At 39.5% G+C, this 21,783-nt stretch overlaps 1 protein-coding gene across 2 annotated transcripts; it reads left to right on the forward strand.

Annotated features, from left to right (window-relative positions):
- Window positions 1-8: 8 nt before the first annotated feature.
- LOC113030676 (smoothelin-like protein 2) lies at window positions 9-21,305 on the forward strand. Of its 2 annotated transcripts, none has more exons than XM_026182329.1 (13): window positions 9-2,981; window positions 6,643-7,444; window positions 11,909-11,975; window positions 12,052-12,162; window positions 13,793-13,924; window positions 16,329-16,538; window positions 16,623-16,772; window positions 16,900-16,962; window positions 17,071-17,128; window positions 17,234-17,359; window positions 17,446-17,560; window positions 19,233-19,384; window positions 20,889-21,305. In XM_026182329.1, exons 2-13 carry the CDS (start codon window positions 6,962-6,964, stop codon window positions 21,013-21,015), a joined length of 1,794 nt encoding a protein of 597 aa, XP_026038114.1. In that variant the 5' UTR covers window positions 9-2,981; window positions 6,643-6,961; the 3' UTR covers window positions 21,016-21,305. The 2 variants fall into 2 exon arrangements, with proteins under 2 accessions (XP_026038114.1, XP_026038115.1); XM_026182330.1 differs by lacking the exon at window positions 9-2,981 and adding an exon at window positions 6,370-6,506.
- Window positions 21,306-21,783: the final 478 nt, after the last annotated feature.

The following is a 21,783-nucleotide window of genomic DNA, read 5'->3' on the forward strand; positions in this document are numbered from 1 at the left end:
CAGATCCATCCCCAGTTAAGGCAGTGAGTCTGGGCTACCTTAACTCTATGCAAGTAAAACCACGCTTCTCAGCATGTATTTACACACAAGGTGTTTATATTCATGCTAAAGACAGAACTACAGTTCAGAATTGTGAATGTTTTTATCCCAGATTCAGGTTTCAGAACTTTACAACTCTCACGCACAAAAAAATGGAGTGCATCTAGTCTCTTACACTGCAAGGAGGTGTTAATAATAGGACGTTGTTGTTTCAGCACCCTACGCTGAAGAAGACGCGTCTCAGTGGACTATCTTCTTCCCCACTTAAATGTCCTCAGTGTCTGGTCTGCTTCTGGGATGACCTCTGAGATTGAGATTAATAAACTGGGCTTGAGTCTAACAGCTGGTTTAAAGTCTCCACTTTCACTGCAGTTATAATCAATAAGTTCCACTCTACTTAAAGTTACTGTCCCACTGTTTCTGCTCCTTTCATTTATTTTAACTCAGCCCCATCTCTTGGTTTTCTGTGAAGCTAGCGGAGCAGAATGAGCCCTCACCTCTTCTCTGCCGCCCTCTGCTGTCAGGCCCATCCATTGCTTGTCCACTCTGAAGGCTGTGCAGTTGAGATTAAATATCTCAAGTCTTCAGCCAGCGTGACCTCACCCTCCGCGAAATGTAGCGGAAAAAACTGACAGGTACATTTGTTTTCTTGTGTTTGGAGGAGGGGACGGAACAGAAAGAATTTGCTGTGGGAAAGTGTGTGCTTTTTTTTTGTTTGTTTGGGGTTTTTGTGTGATACCCTAAAGTTGAGCCTGTCTTCATAGCTTGCATAAATGCCATCTTGTTGACTTTTTCCTAAGAGGACTTTTAGAAGATTGTTCTGAAGCTTTTTTTTTTGGCCTGGATTTGGCCTCTCTGCTAACAGGATGTTGAAGTTTAGTGGCTTCACTAATAAAATTCAGTCTTAGTTTTGAAAGCGTGGGAAAGATGTTTTAAAATGTTAAAAAATTAAAATATATAAACATTCCAGTATCCTTATATAAAACTGACCCCAATTTCAAAACCTCAAATCCTTTAACCGTTTTTCATCCCCTATTGGCTCATTTATTTTTGTTTTTTCATAGCCAGGTGACAACAAGCCACATTACTTTCATTGCTTGAGAGCATCACTGCCACATGAAATCATGAGTAGTTTAAATGCATATCTTTCTACATCTATCACTAAGTACGCTCTGATTATAGAAGACCATGAATTCATCCTCTTTGCTCAGGGTTTGATGAACTTGTTAGGAAACCGTGTGTGTAATGTCGCGGTTTACTGTAAGATGACGAAGCTATGAGACTGATTCTGAAGAGGATCACAGTGTGCTGTTTATTTCTATGTGATATTTTTCAAAGCATCAGTTTTCCTTTCAGATTTTTCTCATATTTATGCCTCCTGACATGGCTTGTGATAGTTCAGCTTCTAAGGGTTGGTAAACCAAAGACTGATTGCAGTAACTATAGTCAGATTCTTTTCAGTCTTGTCTTAATGGCTTAAAGTTACCCACATGTCACCCCAACTAAAAACCTAACTAACCTCCCATTTTGTCGTCCTCTCTATAAGCTCACCAACACTGGGATGTACTGGAGGAAAGCCTCTGCGTTCACACAAAGTGGACAGAAGTTTGGGATCAGTTTGTTAATTAAGGGAAAAGCTAATTTTTAGCTCCATAGTTTTATTCATGGGCTCCACCATAGTAGCTTTGCATGATTCACGGTTCAAAATCATCCTTGTTCTGTAACATTCAAGGGTAAATTTTAAAAAAAAAAATGTCTGAACGACATTTAACATGAGCACCATTGTTATGACAGAAAATCAGGAAAAGCACAATTGACCCCCATTAGTCATAAATTATTAATTATGTTTAATAGATGCCTCCCACCAGGTGCAATCTGCTTGAAATCAAAGTGGTTATCCCCGAGTTAAGGGTATTGCATGCCTAACCTCTGGGCAAAATTCAGTGCAATCACCAGGCATTGCTTTAATAATTCTACTTCAGTGTAACTGCAAGGTTTTTATCATTTTAATCTCCTTGATAATTACATAAGCAAGACGTTTCTGTTCATCAAACTAGACACTGATGTACTTGTCCTCTTGCTTTCCCACAACTTTTTCACTGTTTCTGTTCTGTTCAAGGCAGCTTTTTTCAGCTTTTCTGTTTTATACAAACTGTGAATCAATTGACTCTTGAGGTGTTTCAGAAGAAAGCTATTTCTCTTTGGCTGTTTTGCGACTGCAGCCTAAAGATTCTCAACAAAGGTACTTTGTTTTAAGACAAAAGCATTTTGAAGTGACCCTAGACCTTTTGGGAGCAATGTGCTTTATCTTTTTAGCACAGTGGCTGAAAAGTCATTGCTAATGTTATGTTTGGACGCATTAATACGAAAATCATATTAACTTCTTATATGTAAGGTTGTATTTTAACCTTGGAACACCTGTTCTATGGTTAAACTGGGAATATGGTCATTTAATCCACCTTTGAACAACACTGGATCCATTGGACCAGGCTAATGCTAGCATAGGCTAACACTCGTCTAAGCTAGTGGTAGCATAGGCTAATACCAGTATAGTGCGTTCTATTGTCTTGGAAGTCTGAGCTGGGAGTGATGTCATTTCCAGTAGTAAAGTCATAACAGCAAGGAAAAAAAAAAGGATTTGTGTTGCTCCTTGGTAAGGTAGAATCATGCTTCAATAGCAATACAGGGAAATGTACCACTGCTGTACTTGCATGCATACAGTTTGAGCAGTGCTCTGCATATGATTTATTTAGTGGCAGTGCACATTAAAAGTTTCATAGTTTTATCACTTTTTACATTCCCCTGGATAAAGTCAGCCCTGTTGGGGCTGCTCAGACTTTTCAAGTTGATAATGTGATGTCAGGGTGCTGTGGCCAGCTGAAAATTCTGACTTCTAATTTTAAAGTACAATGGAATGCACTATAAGCTGGTGGCAGCAGATGGTAAGCATGATTTCAAGTTAATATACACAAACACTGCTATAAAATAATGCTAGCATAAGCCGTTGTATGCTAGGGGTAGCATAGCTTAACACTAGCATAGGCTAATGCTTTTTTAAAGTAATGCTAGCATAAACCACTATAAGCTAGTAATAGCATAGGCAAATACTGGCTTAGGCTAATGTTCTTATGCTAGCATAAGCCAGTGTTGATAAAAGCTAACAAAGTCCTACATAATGCTGAGTAATAGCTGCCTTTTTCTTTTTTTTTTTTAAATGTTGTTGTTAGAGACAGAATACTCCATGTTAATCATTTAACATACACAACAGTGCTATAATATTGAGTGGCTGTAGACTGTGAGTGATTGAAGCTTCAAGTTAGCCCTTAAATGTCTTTTCGCAAACTGTTAAGTTTCCATGCTAATAATTTAGCTTTGGCTACTAATTTGTTATTTAAAGAGAGAATTTAGCGGCCAATTTCTATGTTACTGTCATGTTTATGTTATTTAAAGGTCAAAGTTGTGGATTCTTGAAATACAAATGAGGACAGTGGGGTCTCTTCAGGTCTTGTGACAGAGGATGTGGTAGTTTGCTGCTTTCTTTAGTCTCACATATCCATATATCAGGTTTAAACCTTCTGTTTCTGACTGGAGCTGGAGGAGGTTTAAAATAAACTGTTGGTTTAAAAGCTACGATGGGTTTTTAAATTCTAACCAAATATTCTCGTCAATTTAGATGAAGATTGTGTGTGCTGGATTTGGGAGTAAATTTAACATTAGAAAACAATATTTTGCTGTTTCTTCTGATGAGATGTCAATAAAATATATTTAACCATAAAGATACTGAACGGGTTAGAATATTGAGCACTGCAAAAAGGAAAACTGTGTTGCTGGTACTGATTTTGATCTGTGGACAGTGAACCAAACCTGGTCTCCAGTGCCTTGTGAAAAATCTATTTGTGACACCCATAAAAACTCAGTTAAAAAAAGAGCTAAGATGGCAGGCAGTGTTTACAGGTTGTGGCTGTATTTGTCATGTTTGTTGTTGTCATCCTCAAAGAGAAATTATATTTCAGTTTTTTTTGGTCTTCACAGCAATCATTAAGACATATCTAATAGAAGCAAGATTTCAGAAGGTATAAAGTTGGCCTGTGATGCTCGTCTGTATTTCTATTCTTATGTTTTTCTCAAGTTACTTTGCATGATTCAGGGTTCAAAATAATTAGTATATGCTGTATACTTGGCTCTTGAGCAGTGATACTTCCTGCCCCTTAAAATGAACTTTTCCCCTCCCACAAGTGGGTGGGGCTTCTTTACTTACCATATTAGGGATGTCCACCAATGAGATCATACACAGCCAGGTGTGGAAAAAAAACATTTTAAAACCAAATGTTTAAAGCAAAACTGATCCTGTTATACATAATTATTCAAACTTTGGTCATGTTAAGAGCAAAGAAAATAGATGACAGAAAATATGGAAGAGCATACTTTAAACAATCTGAAACAAACCACCACACGTATATAGACATGTCTTCAGTACACTTTATTTGATCCTGCTGAAATTATGGCATTTATGTAATAAATATTCTAATATTTTGCATTTTATAGTATTTCATTAGTACTTGAACCATTCAAATGTCTCTCATAGGCTTAAGTTTGTTTGCAGTGTTTTCATCGATTTAGCGAGATGTGTCTGTTTTAGAAGTTTGGATTGAAATCTTTCTGTCCATATCACTGGCCCTTCCTGATTGACTTAAATGCAGCACTTTCACAACCTTTAACACTTCCTGCCCTGCATTATTTTTGATAACATTCTAATTTTTCATACATGTATATCAGGATTGATGTATCTGTCCTTTCTTTTTTGTAGTGTGACCGTTTGTTTTTTTGTTTTTTTTGGGGGGGGGGGGGGGGGGTTGAGGACATTTCCTATCTGAAAATGAGACTGGAGTGTTTTATGAGATAATATGAGGAGTCATGTATTGTTGCAGCTTGTGAATTCAGAGCACCCCTTTAAAATTCAATAAATTTGATTTGGTAGACTGTTTTGAACAAGTCTCTGCTTTATTTTTTTATTTATTGGACATTACTTCTGCCCATTCTTGGTTATGTTGTTGTAGTGTAAAATTATGGCCACCCAGAGGTGCTGCTGGCTCAAGCTGAGCTGCTGGAGTTGCACTGTAGAGGCTACATTAAGGCATTAAAGCTGGACTTCTTTAAAATAAAGCATATTTTATATGCTTCTTTACATGTGGGGGCTATGGAGATTAAGTTACATTTAAAGTCATTTACCACTGTTAAGAAATCAAAGATATTTTAACAGAATACCATAAGAAATTGCCCTTTTTTATATAAGTAATTTTAAATGATTTTGGGACATTTTCTAAAATGAGTTTAATTTGAAGTTTACTGTGACATAAAATCTGCATCTATGGAACTGTGGGTAAAATATGATTTATTTATTTTTTATTTTAGTTGTTGAGTTTGAACTTAAATTAGGCTTAAAAAAAAATTATGTTTTTTTTTTGGTTAGAAATTGATCGCACTTACTGTTTCTGTCACAGATTTTGATTCAGGAGTCTTTTAGTTCTTTTTCATATACTGTTTATGATATCTGAAGGGATGGCAAACAAAAAGATGAAGTTTGAGGTAGTATGAGGTTGTATTTGTACAGGCTGGATCAGCCCATAAATTCCACCGATGAAGACAAATAAAAACAAAAACAGTCAATTACATACAATATAATAATAAAAAAAAATTAAAAAAAACCACAGTTCAAAGTGCAGTAATGTGCATATTTATTTCTCTTCTTTCTAAAAACAACTGATATTACACCACCAGAAAATGTCATTTACACTAATGAAGCTATCAGTGGAAGGACAGTGTGACAGTTATATTTGATATTTTTTGCCAACATAGCATAAAAACTGCAGAACGCTCAAATGTCAGAAAGACAGGTTTAGTCTGAGCAAGTTGTTTACACAGAAAAAGTCACAAAATTCAAAAAGCTATTTTAGCGTAGGCAAAAAAACCCTGATGAGTTTCTAGCTGTAAGCTCATGCTGTTTAAGGGATATTGCTCATTGTGACTAAACATTTAAAAAAAAATTTGCATTTATCTCATATCAGCTACATTATACAATATATAAGCATAAATTATAAAATTACTTGTGACTTATCCTTTCATTTTTCATTTACTGTAAAGTAACTATGATTTCATAAAGCTTAAAAATGTACCAATGAGGACCGTGATCACCCCCACCAGGACCGCCAACCCCCCCAGAGACAAAACACTTGAACAATTCTGGCCCCTCCTCCTGTTTCATGTTTTCCCGTCCCCTTTATGTCCCAAAATAAACACACAAACCTGTTGCTCCCAATCTGAAGAGGCACATTTTAGCTCATACACCACGCTGGGCAGCAGGGCCAGCGGGGAGGGTAAAACGTCCAGGAAAATTCAGTAGTAGATGCCCTGCCACGGAGGAGGGTGGCAGAAAATCATTTGCCACTTCAACTGAATTCCTTTGAAAGGTTAATTTGATCATCTCCTACGTGCACTGAGAAAACGATCTGCCCGTGCAGCACATAATCTCTTTTTCCAAGATGTCATTGTGCACGAGTTTTCCATGACTTATAAATAACAACTCTCTGCTCTTGCTTTGGCCAGATGAGAGGGAAGAGTAAGAGAACACGCATGTTGAGAGAAATCCTCCATGGAGCTTGATGGGACTTCAGTGAGTTGCGGTCAAAGGAGTCTGTCTGCAACCTCCTTTTGAAACGTCCTGTGACTTTACTGGAAAAACTTTAATGGAAAACGTCGGATGTCCTTGAAACACTTTTAGAAGGAGTGAGAAGAGAGTGCAGACTTATTTGATTGGTTTAATTTGAGGGGATAGGGTAGAAGTTGAAGGTTTGCTTTAGAGATTTTTGCTGAGGCCCCGTTTCTGGATTGAAACTAAGGGGCGTTGAGGGTTGCTGAAGAAACCATGGATGAAGCTACAGAGCGGGGTCAGGAGGCAGTGATGAACGAGGCTCTCGTTCACTTCGAGGCCACGCTAGAAGCCGCTGTAAGGGAGGTGCACGTGGACGTTAGTGCTTTCAAGCATCGCATTGAGCAGAGGATTGAGGAAATGTGCATTTCCAATGGACCTTTGGCTGAGGCAGTTACCAGACTCCAGGAGGAGAACCTGCAGCTCAGGGCCAAGCTGGAGGCCCTCAGCCACCTGGTGGAGGGTCTCTCAGGGGTGAAGACTGAGGCGAAAGGGAAGAGCAAGGAGCAAAGACTAGAGAACGGCCATATACAAATTCAATCCAAGAGCCAGGAGGAGCAGAAGGGTCTGTTTAACTCTGAAAACAACCAGCCGGGTCAGGCCACGTCCTACGAAGCGTCTGGGCTCAGTGGAGGATCGAGCCAAGCTGCTACCCCAGCCCCTCCTCCATGGAGAGCAAAGAGAAATGCTGAGATTAATGTGAGTATTCAGCCTGTATTTCCACTGAATAAAGAAATACGTAGTAGAATATGTCCAACCCTGTAAGATCAGTAATTAGCAGTGGCAGTGGTCTCAGATGATTAAAAAGAACAACATGAGGGAACCACAGAAGACTTTAGGGGTACGTTTGTGAGTGTGAAGACTTCAAAAACATAAAATCAAAAAGCCTGATGCTTTTTTCTTTAATCTACTTATTGTTTACACATCCAGATAAACTTTGTCATATAGCGTAGCCAGGATTTCAAGGATAGTTCTCTTTTCTCTCTCTCCACATAGACTGTTTACCTGCATGCTACAGCCTGCATCACTTGTCACCCTGCTGACAGGTGATTAGGTGACTCCAGTCGCAAATTAAGACGCTTCTAGAACCAAGAAATGTGTCCCTAGCCTAAAGGTTCTTCACATTCATACAGGTTATAGAGCAGCAACAATTGTAGTATCTCCACCAACAAGGTTGGGTGATGGGTTCTGTTATCTGTTTGTTAGCTGGACAACTCATCTCCATGTGTGTGGAAATTCACCAGAGGTGGAGTGTGACCCTTTGGGGTTGACCTCCAAAGTTAATTTTTTTTTTTTTTCAGGAATATTAACCTTGACACACAAACACACATACATCAAATTAAAATAAGAAAAACTGGCAAAGACAAACTGAAAAACCCCCAATCTGCTTTTGTATTTTAAGGCTGTAGTAAAATAACCATCTGAAATGCGATTATATGCCACCTGCCTTCACAAATGACAGCTTTTAGTGTTGGAGGGCACCGACGAACTCAACGACAGGCACGCCTGACCCCGTCCAGCATCGCTGTTAAGCAAACTCTCTCCACATGAATGCTCTGAGCTCCTTCCAAAATTCTTTTTGCATTGCTGCAACATCCCTCTTAACTGGATGCTTCTTAACAGAAATCACATTTGTGTACAATCATTTTATGCAGCCATGACTGCATCATGAAAACTGCTCCTTTCCAAATAACCCTTAAAAGAACAGATGAAGTAAGCCTACCTGATCTCTGTTCATGAAGAGGACACAGCTGAGGGATCTATAGTAAGCCCTCTACACTGTAAAGAGGACAGAGGTCTAGTGGTTATCACTGATTATATACTAAGGTGTCTTTAAGGGGGAAAGAGTTCAATTAATCCTGGTTTATCTTATACAGGGCTTTGGTGTAGCCATTGAATTAATCCTGTTGAATTAAGCTTTCTTCTGATTGGCTGTCCCTCACAAACAAAAGATTAGAAAAGCTGGAGCCAGAGCTGTGTATCTGGGATGACCATATTAGGACATCCATCGTCACTGATATCACAGAGAGCCAAGAGTAGAAAAAAACAGCCTGAAATTGAGTATTTGGAGCAGATTGAAGCCTGAGCTTTTCACTCACAGGGGTTACATTTACATTCACTGATCTCAGTATTTAAAACTTTATTACTATATGTATAAACACATATGACAGAAGTTTAGAAAAAGCATAATAAGTTCATGTTAATAGTCCAGTAATAACAGAGTAATACCATTCAGTTTAATTTAAGCACTAATGAGATTCTGTGTAATCATCCTTTTTGAAACTAACCCCACCACAAACACACACACTTACCCTCTCCCCCACCCCCCATTCTCAGCCTTCTCATCCTCATGACCCGCTTTTATAAGAGCAGGTCCTCCAAAGGGCAAGTGTATTTTTGGCTTTGCGATTCAAAAGAGAGCTGCAGCTCTTCTGAGCTTCTGCATGCTCACCAACAACTGCAACTTTCTAGCACACATAAGCACCAGCAAACATGCAAGCAAGAGAATCACGCTGAAGTGATCGCTTGATGCACAATCAAGGGCGAAGCGGATTTAATGAAAAGGGCACAAATAAGAATGGCACGCTGCACGACACGCTTCCAACGGCAGCCTCGGTGCACGTACGAGGGGGGATTGTTCGATATAACTCACATGCACACTCTGATGACAGGTGTATAAATAAATCCACATCCTCTAACCACTCAGGAACCTTGTTTCCCCGCCAGTCCAAGTCTCAGATCTCCTAATGGAAAGTTGAATTGCATCTATATCCCTGTCGGATAAACTCTCCCCCAGCACAAACCCTGAGAGAGACAACCAGCTGTCCCGCCAAAGTGCTCGCCCTGCCAGCATTTCTGTTTGCTGAGGTCACCTGGTCTTTTCCCAAACATTGATCCCCCACTAGTCTAACACACAGCAGTTCACCCCCCCCCCCCCCCCCCCCCCCAAGTTTTTAAATGATCTCACATGATTCTTTACTCCATCATTTTCAACTTTAACAAAGAGACTGTATATAAAAGATGGAAGTAACTAACGGTAAATCACTCACTGTGTTCTGGATATGGATATGCAGACTTACCGCATTTTTGGGGGGCTGTTATGTGGAATTTTTTTACCAGAAGTGGCAGCAGTCAATAACAAAGTGTCAGTGTCAATAAAGGTGGCCACGCCCCTAATGTTAAGCCTCATTATTCAAAGAAAATCCCCCCCAGTAAAGTTAGCTAAAATTAGCTATAAACATCAAACCCTTCTTTTGCACCAGACTATTTATTTCTGATGTAAAGAGATTGATGGGGTTTCACTTCCTTTTGGAGGCAACCCCAAGTGGCCACTAGAGGACCTGCAGTTTTCAGCCTCTTTCAACTTAGTCTTCTTTTTTCAGCCTCAGAGATGGCTTCTTAACTTGCTTGATCTGCCGTCACTCTTCATATTATCCAGGATAAACAGTTAGTAGGACTGGATAAAATAAATCTGGCTCCATGGACGCTCGGATGAGAGACTGTACTCGAAAACAGTGGCTGTCATTCAAGTAGTTATTGTTTATTGCCAGAGCCACATGCCTTAAGATGTAGTGTCTTTAGTGACCAGCAGGAAATCTCTGCTGTCAACACCAGATGTTCATACTCAACTTCAACTTCTTAAATAATACCTATAAACACCCGGCAGACTGGAAACAACACGACTGGAAGATATCTGAAGAATCTAAACACACACTTAATAAATACTTTTTAAAATGCTTTGCATGAGTTTTCTATGAATCAGCTTGTTAGTAACTCTCACTGCACGTTGAAAATGAAGTGACTGATACATGGAACTAAAGAGAGCATCAAAAGGTTATTAAACCAAAACAATGAGGTTAAAGAAGTTAAAATGCTATATAGAGCTGAGTGGAACTCCAGAAGGGAGTTATAATCTATCGTTAAGAAAAGTGCATTAGCTTGATTGCTTGCATCCATTCATCCATCTTGTTAATTTTTCTAGAGCTAGGTTTTCAGGGGGCTGGAGCCCATCCCACTTGAGACTGTTTGAGAGGTGTAGTGCACTCTGGACAGGTCACCAGTCCATCACAGGGCTAACACAGAGACAGACAGATATTCATGCTCACATCCACACCTTCAGCTAATTCAGGTAAATCACTGGGCTCGGGGAGGAAGCCAGAGCACCCCCTGCAAACTTGAGCCCAAGCTGACCAGGAGGTTTGAACCTATAATTTTATTTTCTTTGTTGTAAGGGATAGCCACCACTGTGTTTGTGTGTTGGTATCTAACCAAAGCATGTTTCTAAGAAGGAGGTTGTTGGGTGTAAACCCATTTAGAGGTTGCAGATACTATCGAGGGTCAGATGGAGTCAGACATCAGCTACTGTGGAGCCTTCAGATGATCATGGTGCTAATCTCCCTCTCGATGACAGACTGGATATATACGCTGTGCTATGAGCACTGCTCGTCTCTGGAAAGCAAAAGGCTCCGGGGTGGGAGGTGGACTGAATACAGGCCAAAGCTTTGTGCTGATATACTTAGGTGCTGTTGAAGCTGCTCAACCTAACTCTCGTTTCCAAAGCATCCATTTGGGGCTATATTGGGACGTAAGAAGAGTGCAGCGGAAACTCTTGCAAAGGGGCTGATTGCAAAATCTAAAATAGCCTCTCAGTGGGAACACGGGTTTGTTGGCCACAGCTGTCATTAAAGGAGAAGCTGTCAGCCGTTAACAGCTGAAGATCACACATCCAGAGAAGTGAGCACAGACACGCACACACACAAACAAGTTTGCGATGAGTGATAAAGGTCTAAAATTAATTTTAGCTGTGCACAACAAAAGCAAACTGTGAGAGGTCCAGTGAATAAAGTTACCAACGCAAATGTATAAACACAATATAAACACTGTATATGTTGCATAACTTGTTTAACATGCAAATGATCGACTCATTTGCTCCTCATCCCACCCCCTCATGCTTTCCAAAATGCTAATGTCCAATATCTCCACTCTTACAAACACAGCCACATGAAGCAACGATGATTTTATTGGACGTTCCCTCAAAGTGATCATTGAACCCTGAAAATGTTTTAATCATCAAAAAATCCTCAGTAATGATAATGTTAGTTTATAATTGTTCATCGAAATAAAAGAAGTGGGTGTTTTGACTTCTTTGCCTCACCTAAACAGGGAACTGAAGCAAGAGGGGAGAAGAATATCGCTCATGTAGCCACCACCGCGCAAGAGAAACAGGAAGGTAGGCAGCTTCACCTGCACATCCAGACATTTTACTCTTCAAGCTGGTTTCATTGTTGGGTTCGTGTTCTCTGCAGACCCTGATGTAACCCAGACTGCAGAAGCTGCTCCTCAGTCCCACCGAGCTCTGACCGCCATCACCAAACCGACCTCAGAGTCTTCATCTGTGGAAACGCCCAGCAGGCCCGGTCAGTTCATGTCCTTTATGGTTGGATTTACAGAAAGACATTTAAAGTGATCTTCAGCTCAAACTTGAGCTTTTATGTTTCATCTGCTACACTGACGTTGAATAATACCAGGGAACAAAGTAAATGCATGCAAGTCTAAAAAACCCGAAATGATATCCACAAAACCAAATATTTTTCTGTATTTTGCTTGCAGTGTTTTGTATATACCTCACAGAATCCAAAATATCCCATTTTAAAATGCATTTCCTCTCACTGGTTATACTTATTCCATCTTATTTCATGCCATAAAACCCAGATGTTGTTTGCGCTTGCAGATATTTATATTGGCATTAAAACTGAGCTGTAAAACTGTGCACTGCAGTGGATTGTATTTACAGTTGTGATCAGAAGTTTATGTACACTAATCTTGGGGAAGAAAGTCATGGTAATTTGTGTTTTTTAGTGCTGTTTCTTTTTTATCTGTTCTTTTATTTATACATACATGCTCACTAATATTTGGTTAAATGCACGTTGCTTTTGATATCCATCAAGCTTCTTTACATTCACGACTGAATATTTGACCCCTCTTTTTGGTAAAATTCATTTAAATTGGTTGATTTCCCACGATCGACTTTGTCTTTAAGCATAGTCCACAAATGTTCAATAGGTTGAGGTTGATCTTTGGCGAGGCCATTCAAGGAACTCAATCTTAGCTAACCAGCTCTAATGTGTGCTTGGGATCATTGTCTTGTTGGAACACTCAGTTTCAACTATACAGCTGTTTATTTGAGGTGAAGTTGAATTATTTTGAGGTAGTTTTGCTTTTTTCTTATTCCATCCACTGTTTATAACGTACCAGTGCCTCTGGCAGCAAAATAGCCCCAGAGCATGATGCTACCACCACCATGCTTGAAAGTTGGTACGGTATTCTTAGGTTTGTAAACTTCACCCTTTCTTTGTCATTGTGGCCAGATAGCTTAATCTTTGCCTCATCTGACCATAAAACGTTTCTTCAGAAGTCAGTTGGCTTTTTGACGTGGGCAGCTGCAGATTTGGGTCAAGCTTGAAGGAATCGTTTTTGGAGCAGAGGCTTCTTTCTCTGCACCGTTTCACTGTGGACAGAGGTGCTGGTATTCCAACAGTTTCATGTTCATGGCAGGCTTGAGCCTTGGTGGTTCCTGGCTTCCTCATGAACATCCTAACCAATTTCCTCTCTCTCGGCACATTGGTGGGACATCCATATAATTTATATAGAATTTTTGAACTAATAACCTTGGAATCTGCAGTTGTTTAGAAATTAATCAAAGAGACCTTCCCAGCTTGTGTAAATCTACAATTCTCCTTCTTCGATCTTCACTGAGTTTCTTGGATTTTCGTCTTGTTTTGAGTATGAGATGAGTGCTATCAAACAAATCCTTAGCATGGCATGGCAACTGTAAATGCACAATTTTTGTTTTTTTTTTCAGTGTCAAAAGCCAACTCTGAAGTTCCATGTGGGGAACCTGTCTAATATTGTAGACTAGACAATTTACCTTACAGTAAAAAGCACCTTGAGACGACTGCTGTTGTGAACCGAACACTACTGACAACAACAACAAACTACAACAAAAGCCATCACTTCCATTTGGACTTTGGATTATTTCTTTTTCAGATGCTGATGAACCCCAGCCTCATCTTCCGGTGACGGCCATGACAACTAGAGCCAGTTCAGAGGCAGCTAAACCCGCTCAGTCTGCAGCACCTAAAGCAGCAGGCGAAGCCGGAGAATATCCTTTTATAAGAGGTCAGTTAGTTTCTCTTTATGATTATTTGTTAGGATGCTAACCTTCAGGACATGGACACACCTTATAATACAAAAAGTATCAGGTCAGGGCGCCTGGAGGAATTTAGTCCTCAATTAAATATGAAAATGTCTATGCATAAGTGGCCTTGATTTTAAATACAGAGAGCAGAAGTTCACCTGTCATTCAAGATATACAATTTAGCTGATACCATGAAATATATGAAGTGCAAAATAAACACATGAAGTCATTTTTAGTTCTTTAGTTTTAATTCATTGACGAGGTGGCGTCTTTTTTCACGGTCCGTAGGTATTCAGCAAACTCCTGGATCAATTTAACTTTCTGTTGGTTACAAAATCCACCTTTTTTTTAGCTTAGTTATGATTTCATCAGCGAAAACAAACTCACCTACGACAAAGTGAGGAAAACAGAGTGAGGCAGCATCCGTGTCAGCAGTATCAGACGATCTTTGCACCCCTATACTGTGACAGAGAGGTGCAGTACTTTCAACAAATCCATTCTTTTTTTTCTTGGCTCGACAAAACCTAAAGTCACACTAAGAGACAACGGGTACGCTTTCTGTTCCAGGCTCTGAGCGCTCTATGTGTAATTTCATCGTTCATGTGCTCAAAATTGGCCTGCTGAGTGTTGCCTACTTCAGTCAGACACATCATCAGAGGAGCAGGGGATAAAGATACCCAAAAAAGATTTTAAAAATAAGAATGAGACAGCAAAGGGTGATGGAGAGAGAAGAACAGCAAGAGAGCAGCACTGCAGAATACCTTTAATCTTTTGATCTATTTATTCTACTCTCACTGCTGCCATTTATTTCTAACAGGACAGCTGTTTAGAGGTAATCATTCAATTTAACACTGAAAGCTACTCAGTGTGTATTGCTCTAGCTGCTAGAGCAATACACGCTGCTAGCTATTACCTTTGGATACTTCATGCTAGAGTCTAGCATGAAGTATCCAAAGGTAATAGCTAGCATTAGCACAAAACTTAATTAAATAATTGACAAAAAATAGTTTCCCCCTTTTTATGATGGTATGCCAACAAACATGCTGATGTTTCCACCTTGTTACGTTCGTTAGAGCTTGAAGCGAAATATAAGCGAAATAACATCAGTGCCAGTTTGCGCTGCTGTAGCTTAACCACACGACTTCCTTTTATTTAGATAGTAAATTATAGATCATCAGGTAAATCCAATCCAATGCAATCCAATCCAATTTTATTTATAAAGCACTTTAAAATACCCAGCACAGGACCAAAGTGCTGTACAGAAAATAAGTTAAAAACAATAGAATAACAGAAAACAGCAAAAATAAATAAATAAAACACCTAATACATGAAAAATTAAAACAGCCCTATATTAAAAAACAAGATAGAGCAACATAGATTCAACTAAAATAAAACTAAAACTAAAACCAACATCTCACACGGTGTCAGGGGTCAGGGTAAAGAGGTGGGTTCTCAGGAGTGATTTAAAAACAGGCAGAGAGGAGGCCTGTCTAATCTCTAAAGGGAGATTGTTCCACAGTTTTGGAGCTGCTACAGCAAAAGCAGGATCTCCTCTAAGTTTACGCTCAGTCCTGGGTACATTCAGGAACAGCTGTAGTAAAAAATGTTCCTGCAGCAGAGAATCTGTATCACACTTACAGCATGCAAAATATGAAAAGGATCATCAAAAATGTGGTGCTTACAGATGATTTCACACAGAAACTCTGAACATATTTTAACACAGCCAGCTCCGACACTGTAAAAAAAAGTTTGTTAAAAAACTTTAAAATGGCAGCAGAAATAAACTGTAAAATCCAAAACAGTAGATCTCCGTAGTAGAAACAGTTAGTGGCTGTAAATTAAGAAACAAGACATCATTTTAATTTTTACCGTCATAATATGTAGACATATTTTTACTGTGAACATATTTTTTTCGCTAACATTTTCCTGCATATGCTACAATGTCACAAGTAAGAGTTAGTTTTTGTCTGAATTACATATTTTACAATTATGTCTAAAACATTTCTACAGAAAGAAGATGTCATGTTTGTTAAATCATTTTGATTTCAAGGTAACATATTTGTATTAAAACTTTAGCAATTAGTTTATTAATTAGCTGATTGACAAACATTTATTCAGCAACTATTTTGATTAACGGTTTCAGTTGCTTTCAGAGGGAAAAATGCAAAACACTGCTTTTAAGATTAGAATGAAAACTTTCCTCTTTAAAGCTTGTGGTCAGGCCTGGATCAGGGCTCTGTGTGGGTTCAGGAAAACCTAGTCTTGACTTTTTTTTCCATTGTGAACCCAACAGTGGAGAAGTGTCTTTAAGTGTTTTACACTTTAGGTTTTTTAGTGATTTAGGTTCTTTCCTGTTTTAATGCTGTATCATCTCCATCTGTGCAGGTGGAGCGAAGGAACAAAGGCCCCAGGCATCCCAGGATCAGTCAGCCTCTGTGTCTCAGACTCTCCCCCATCTTCCTCTCACAGTGTTAACCAAAAGCAGCTCTGACACTCCTGCTTCATCTAAATCTGATCCCAAAGCGGTTTCAGCGCCAAACCCTTCGATGCCAGAGTCACCGACGATAAAGCGCTGCGAATATCCATTTAGACGTGGTGCGTGCACTGCCGAAGTATCAGCAACGGTGTTTTGTTTGGCCCCCAATTTTTAAAACACGCTTTGTTTCATCTCCTCTTTAGACACCAGTGAAGCCAAGCCCCACTCGCCTCTCTCTGCCATGACCAAACCCAACACGGAGTCTTCTTCGTCTGCTTTAACGGTTCAGTCTTCAAGCCTTTCAGCTTCACAGGACGCTGCAGTGAAACCTGGAGAGTATCCCTTTAAACGTGGTGAGTCTGACCGAGGCCGTCTGCTTCTCATCTGTTCCTATTTCCATTATTTTTACAGTTATTATTACCTGTTATTTATTTTTATGTTGTATCTTCCTTTAACTCTTGACTCTTGTTTTCAATTTAGTGCCAGTACTTAAGACACCCAGCCCCAGTTTAAAGAGAAGTGTGAGCTTCCCTCAGTCTGCAGGTAAAGCTTCTTCAGGCCTATTAAAACAGATAAAAGAAGCTTGTGAGTTCTCTCTGGTTATGCCTACTCATCACTTGTTGCCACCCCCCCCCCCCTTTTTTTTTACAGAAAAATTACTTCCCTCCAAATCAATCATAAAATCTGGCTTCTCACCTAATTTGGAGAAGTAAGTTTTGATCAACAGCCCTGATTAATCTGAATGGCTGCTTCAGTCAAACTTCATCCAACTCCATCCTGATGTTTCGTGTTGTTGTCCGCTGTTTCTCCACAGGAGAGCGAACAAGCCAGTGGGGGGCGACTTTAAGCAGGACGTGATGAAGTCCCAAACGCTTCCACGCTCCAATGGCGCTCAAGCAAAGCGAGCCTTGTTTGAGAGGATGAACTCAGAGCCTATAAAGTAACAGAATACAAAATAAGTTCTGCTTTTTCACCTTTTGTCACTCTTTATTCTGCCATAAAATAAGCTGTGTTTGTCTCCAACAGGCCAAAAGACTCGAAGCCTAAACTGAAGCGGTCTCAGAGCTTTGGCGTGTCCAGTGCCAGTGGTATAAAACAGATCCTCTTGGAGTGGTGTCGCTCCAAAACCATTGGCTATCAGGTATGACAAGCTGGATATACATTTCTGTTCTCTTCCAGTTAGTAGCTCTAAAACTAATTTTTCTATCATTATTTTTAAAACTTGAACATTTGAATAGCTTCATTGTTTGTGACAGCTGGGGGGAAAAATAAAGGTATAAAACTACCATTCTGCTCCAGTACTGTATCTGATGGTTATTTCCACAGACTGTATATAAAGGATGGGTGTAGTCACCATGATGTCACCCACTGGTTTCTGGACGACAGACATCTAAAAGATAGATGGAAAAGATGGATCTGTGGAAATGCCTTGAACCTGCATTCTTTTTAACAGCCACCAGGGGGAGATAAGTTTTAGTCTCACTGAGGTTGTTCCAGAGTTGCCCGCCATATCCTCCTGAGAACCAGCCGATTCATTTATGTCCTCTGTAATGGACATTTGTTTTTGGTCTATATCTTTTGACTTATTTGAGCTATCCTAATAAGTCCTGATCGAATAAATAGAAGACATCCTGGTCTTTCCATTGATATCTCTTGTGTTTGGGTGGACTCTTAGCTCCAAAGAGGAAGGAAATCACAAAGTTCAATGGGAAGCCCTTTTTTTTTTTTAGATGTGATACAATCACTGGTGCTGTGGAAAAATGTGTATATTCCCTGATAGGTTGACAATATTTCCTGGAGGTTTCTGGCTCTCACTGGGTGAAACTAGGTTCAAAGAAGGTCTTTCACAAAAATCTTCCTAGTGGTTGTATTAATTGCGACCAGATTGCCCCTGATGTCTTTAGTTTTTTTGTGTTTGTCTGCAAATACTTACTAACAAGTAGCTGAGCAATAGTAAAACTTGAAATAGTGCAATGCAAACCGTAAATCAAGAAGGTTCACCTTCAAAATAAAAGTTTCACTTTAGTGCTGCGACCAACATGTTTCAAAAGGTGGAGCTTTTACTTGGAAGGCAAATTGTCTGCGTTTTTGGTCTGTGTTGCACTTTTTCAAGTTTCACTACAGCTTGGAGTGTAGCTAGACGGTGTTTTAGAGACGTCCATCACTTCCATTCAAACTATGACTGCAGTCATTTTTGCCAGCCAGTTGGAGAATACATACCTTTCGCTAGCAACAGGAGTTTCCAGATGGTTGGGGGCTAATCTATAGATCTGTGTGACAGAGGCTTTGGCAATCATTTTTGCATCAACCTCCGCCTATCACTTAGTTGGTTGGCAATTTTTCTTGTCACTTGGTCTTACACTGTCACTGTGAGTTTTACAATGGTGGACAAGTTAACGTCACATGGTTAGTGGTCACATATCTGCAAAACATCAGTTAAAGACAGTAAAGACACTGCTTTCAGCACTGATCTGAAAACACCAATCTCAAGGCGTCAGAATGGGATCTGGCAAACCAGTGGTTGACCTCTGGCTGCTGCACTCTGGACTCATTCGATTTGCCAACATGAAGTCTTTTTCAGGTTGCGTGCTAAGTTATCAGCTACCGCTAGAAAGCTTGGTTAATAAGCTGTATCCATAAAGAGGTTCATAGCAAAGCAAAGATTGAACTTTATGGACGGGCGGTCTTCACCTCTTGAGCTTTCTGGCTGGTAATTTCATCAGGAAGAGATACTGTGTATTAGTGAATATTGCCAGCTTTGCTCTGAGTGAATAAATAAATGAAAAAGAAACACATGACTGTTTTTCTCTCAGAACATAGACATTCAGAACTTCTCGTCCAGCTGGAGCGATGGGATGGCCTTCTGCGCCCTGGTCCATTCCTTCTTCCCTCTGGAGTTTGACTACAACTCTCTGGACTCTTCAAACCGCAAACACAACTTGGAGCTGGCCTTCACCACCGCAGAGTAAGCTGGCTCGAAGAGCCACTGAGTGACTGTGCAGTGTGATAAAAGGTCTGTTTTAGGTGGAATAATAAATTGCTGAAGCCAGGAGAGGTGACACTCTTGCAACAAAAAACTAAATTTACCAGGTTTAACCCTGTAACGTCAAGTGTATCGTGTTTGATGCATGAATTTATGAGAACGTTACATCATCAGTGTAATTTTTAACTCTAACCTACTTTGGTTTGTTTAAGATTTAAAAACTGTGAGGAATAAATTGCCCAAGTGGTTGGCTATAGCAATTATTACAAAAATTAAAACTAATATATGCATTCTGATACTTACAGAAGGCTTGATAAACAAAATTACAATTTTCTGCCAATTCAGTTCAGGTTTTACTGGATTAAAATAATTAAGGGAAAAAAGTTTGATATATTTGGAAATATAAAGTCATAAATTTGTGAGAAAACACAAGGGAGATTGGAATTTTAAAGCCTTACATGTGAGAAGTAAATTCAAAGAGTCTCAGTGAATATTGGACTTTCCCCCCCATAAATGTATAACCTTATTCTCAATGAATATCACTCTAAAAATGATTTCTGGATTACAGTTTTTCCATCCATGTATTTTTTTTTTAAATTTGACTTATTTCATTTACGTAGCATGGCTCCAATAGGAAATCATAGCAGTGATTGCTTTGTTTTGCTAATGTTTTCAAACACAGTGCTAATTGCTAAGTGTCTAATTTGTCAGTTAATAATGATTCAAACACAGGCAGGTTCATACTGAGCACCAGTGACAGGAAAGAGTCTGGAGACAGACGGCGGGGTCAGTGGGACAAGTTGGGATGGAGGCAGATGATGTAGCGAGCCCTAAAAGAGAGCAGCTGAAAGAAGAAGATAAATGTATCAGTTTAAGCACTAAAAGGACGTTCATGGTTTTGGTTAAAATGTAACCTTTTCCACTTATTTTGTGGGCTTGTTTCCTTGGTTACCATAGTGAAGCATCCTCTCTCAAGAATCCCACTAGTACTTCCTGTTTCAACATCACTTTCAGCATTAGCATGACTGTTACAAGAAAAAGAAGGGAAAATTTAATACCCAAACAAATAGATTTCATCACTAATTGATAGTTTAGTCATGAAATTAATAATAATTGATAAATCATTAACTTTGTTTGTGTAGTGAAGATCACCCTTTGAATAACAGCACTGTCAAAGGTGTGGCCACTGGAGATTTATTCATTACATTTATTAACTCTTTAAAAAAATTACATGAGAGGGTTCTTTTGTTTGCTTACATCCTAAACAACTTTGAACTATGTAAACATGACACTGGCAACAACAGCCACTAGTTTACTCCTATTTTACGTTGCATTGATTTGCTCATAAAACATAATAATCTACAGTCGTACACATTTGGATGTGCTTTAAAAAAAAGAGCGGCTGTTTTAGTTTTTGTTTATATGCAAATACATTTATTGCTTATTGAACTGCTTTCTGTTTTATTCACCTTTATTTCTGTTTCAGAGAGCAGGCTGACTGTCTGCGTCTGATCGAGGTGGACGACATGCTGGAGATGGGGGACAAGCCAGACCCCATGTGTGTGTTTACATACGTCCAGTCTCTCTACAACCACCTGAAGAAGTTTGAATAACTCTTGAATCAGAGCACGTCCCGAAGCCTACATGGCGCTGACCACGGTGTGCTGTGAACACTTTGAGCCTAAAGTGAAGCAAGCTAACAGGAAATCTCAGTTGTCTGTGGCCAATCACAAATATGTTCATCAGTTTTATACTGTGTGTGTGTACCTGTACTCACCTGCTTCCCACAGTTTCTTCAGCATTTATAGTGGATTTCTTAAAATATAGTTTCCTGTGGCTGTTTCACATCAAATAAGGACACAAACATCACATGTAATAAAAGGAAGCGTTGTCTGCAAATGAGCAATGTCGTTTTCTTATTATTATTCTTACTTTAGACCCGGAAGTAGGATTCGTCGCGTCATCACTGAACAACCGGATAGGCTGCACACTGGCTAATGTGCATGTGGGGTGTAACTTACTGTAAATATACTGTAAATATTGCGATTATCAAGAATCCCCCCCCCCCCTTTTTGGCACACTAACATGTTTCAGATCATCAAAGAAATTTTATTGATAGACAAAGATAACTTGAATTAATCCAAAAAAAAGCTATGGAAACCTACCTGTCCCTATGTGGAAAAAGTAATTTCCCCTAAACCTAATAACTGGTTGTGCCACCCTTCACTAAGAACTGCTTTTGTAACCTCCTGGATGAGTCATTGATTATGTTGGCTACTCCTTGGAAGATTCACCACTGTTCCAAGTTTTCTCCATTTGTATATAATGGCTCTCAATTTGTTTCGCTGGAGTCTCAAAGCCTTGGAAATGGATTTGTAACC

This window comes from Astatotilapia calliptera, chromosome 10 (genome assembly GCF_900246225.1).
Source record: "Astatotilapia calliptera chromosome 10, fAstCal1.2, whole genome shotgun sequence".
NCBI classification, from domain to species: Eukaryota; Metazoa; Chordata; class Actinopteri; order Cichliformes; family Cichlidae; genus Astatotilapia; species Astatotilapia calliptera.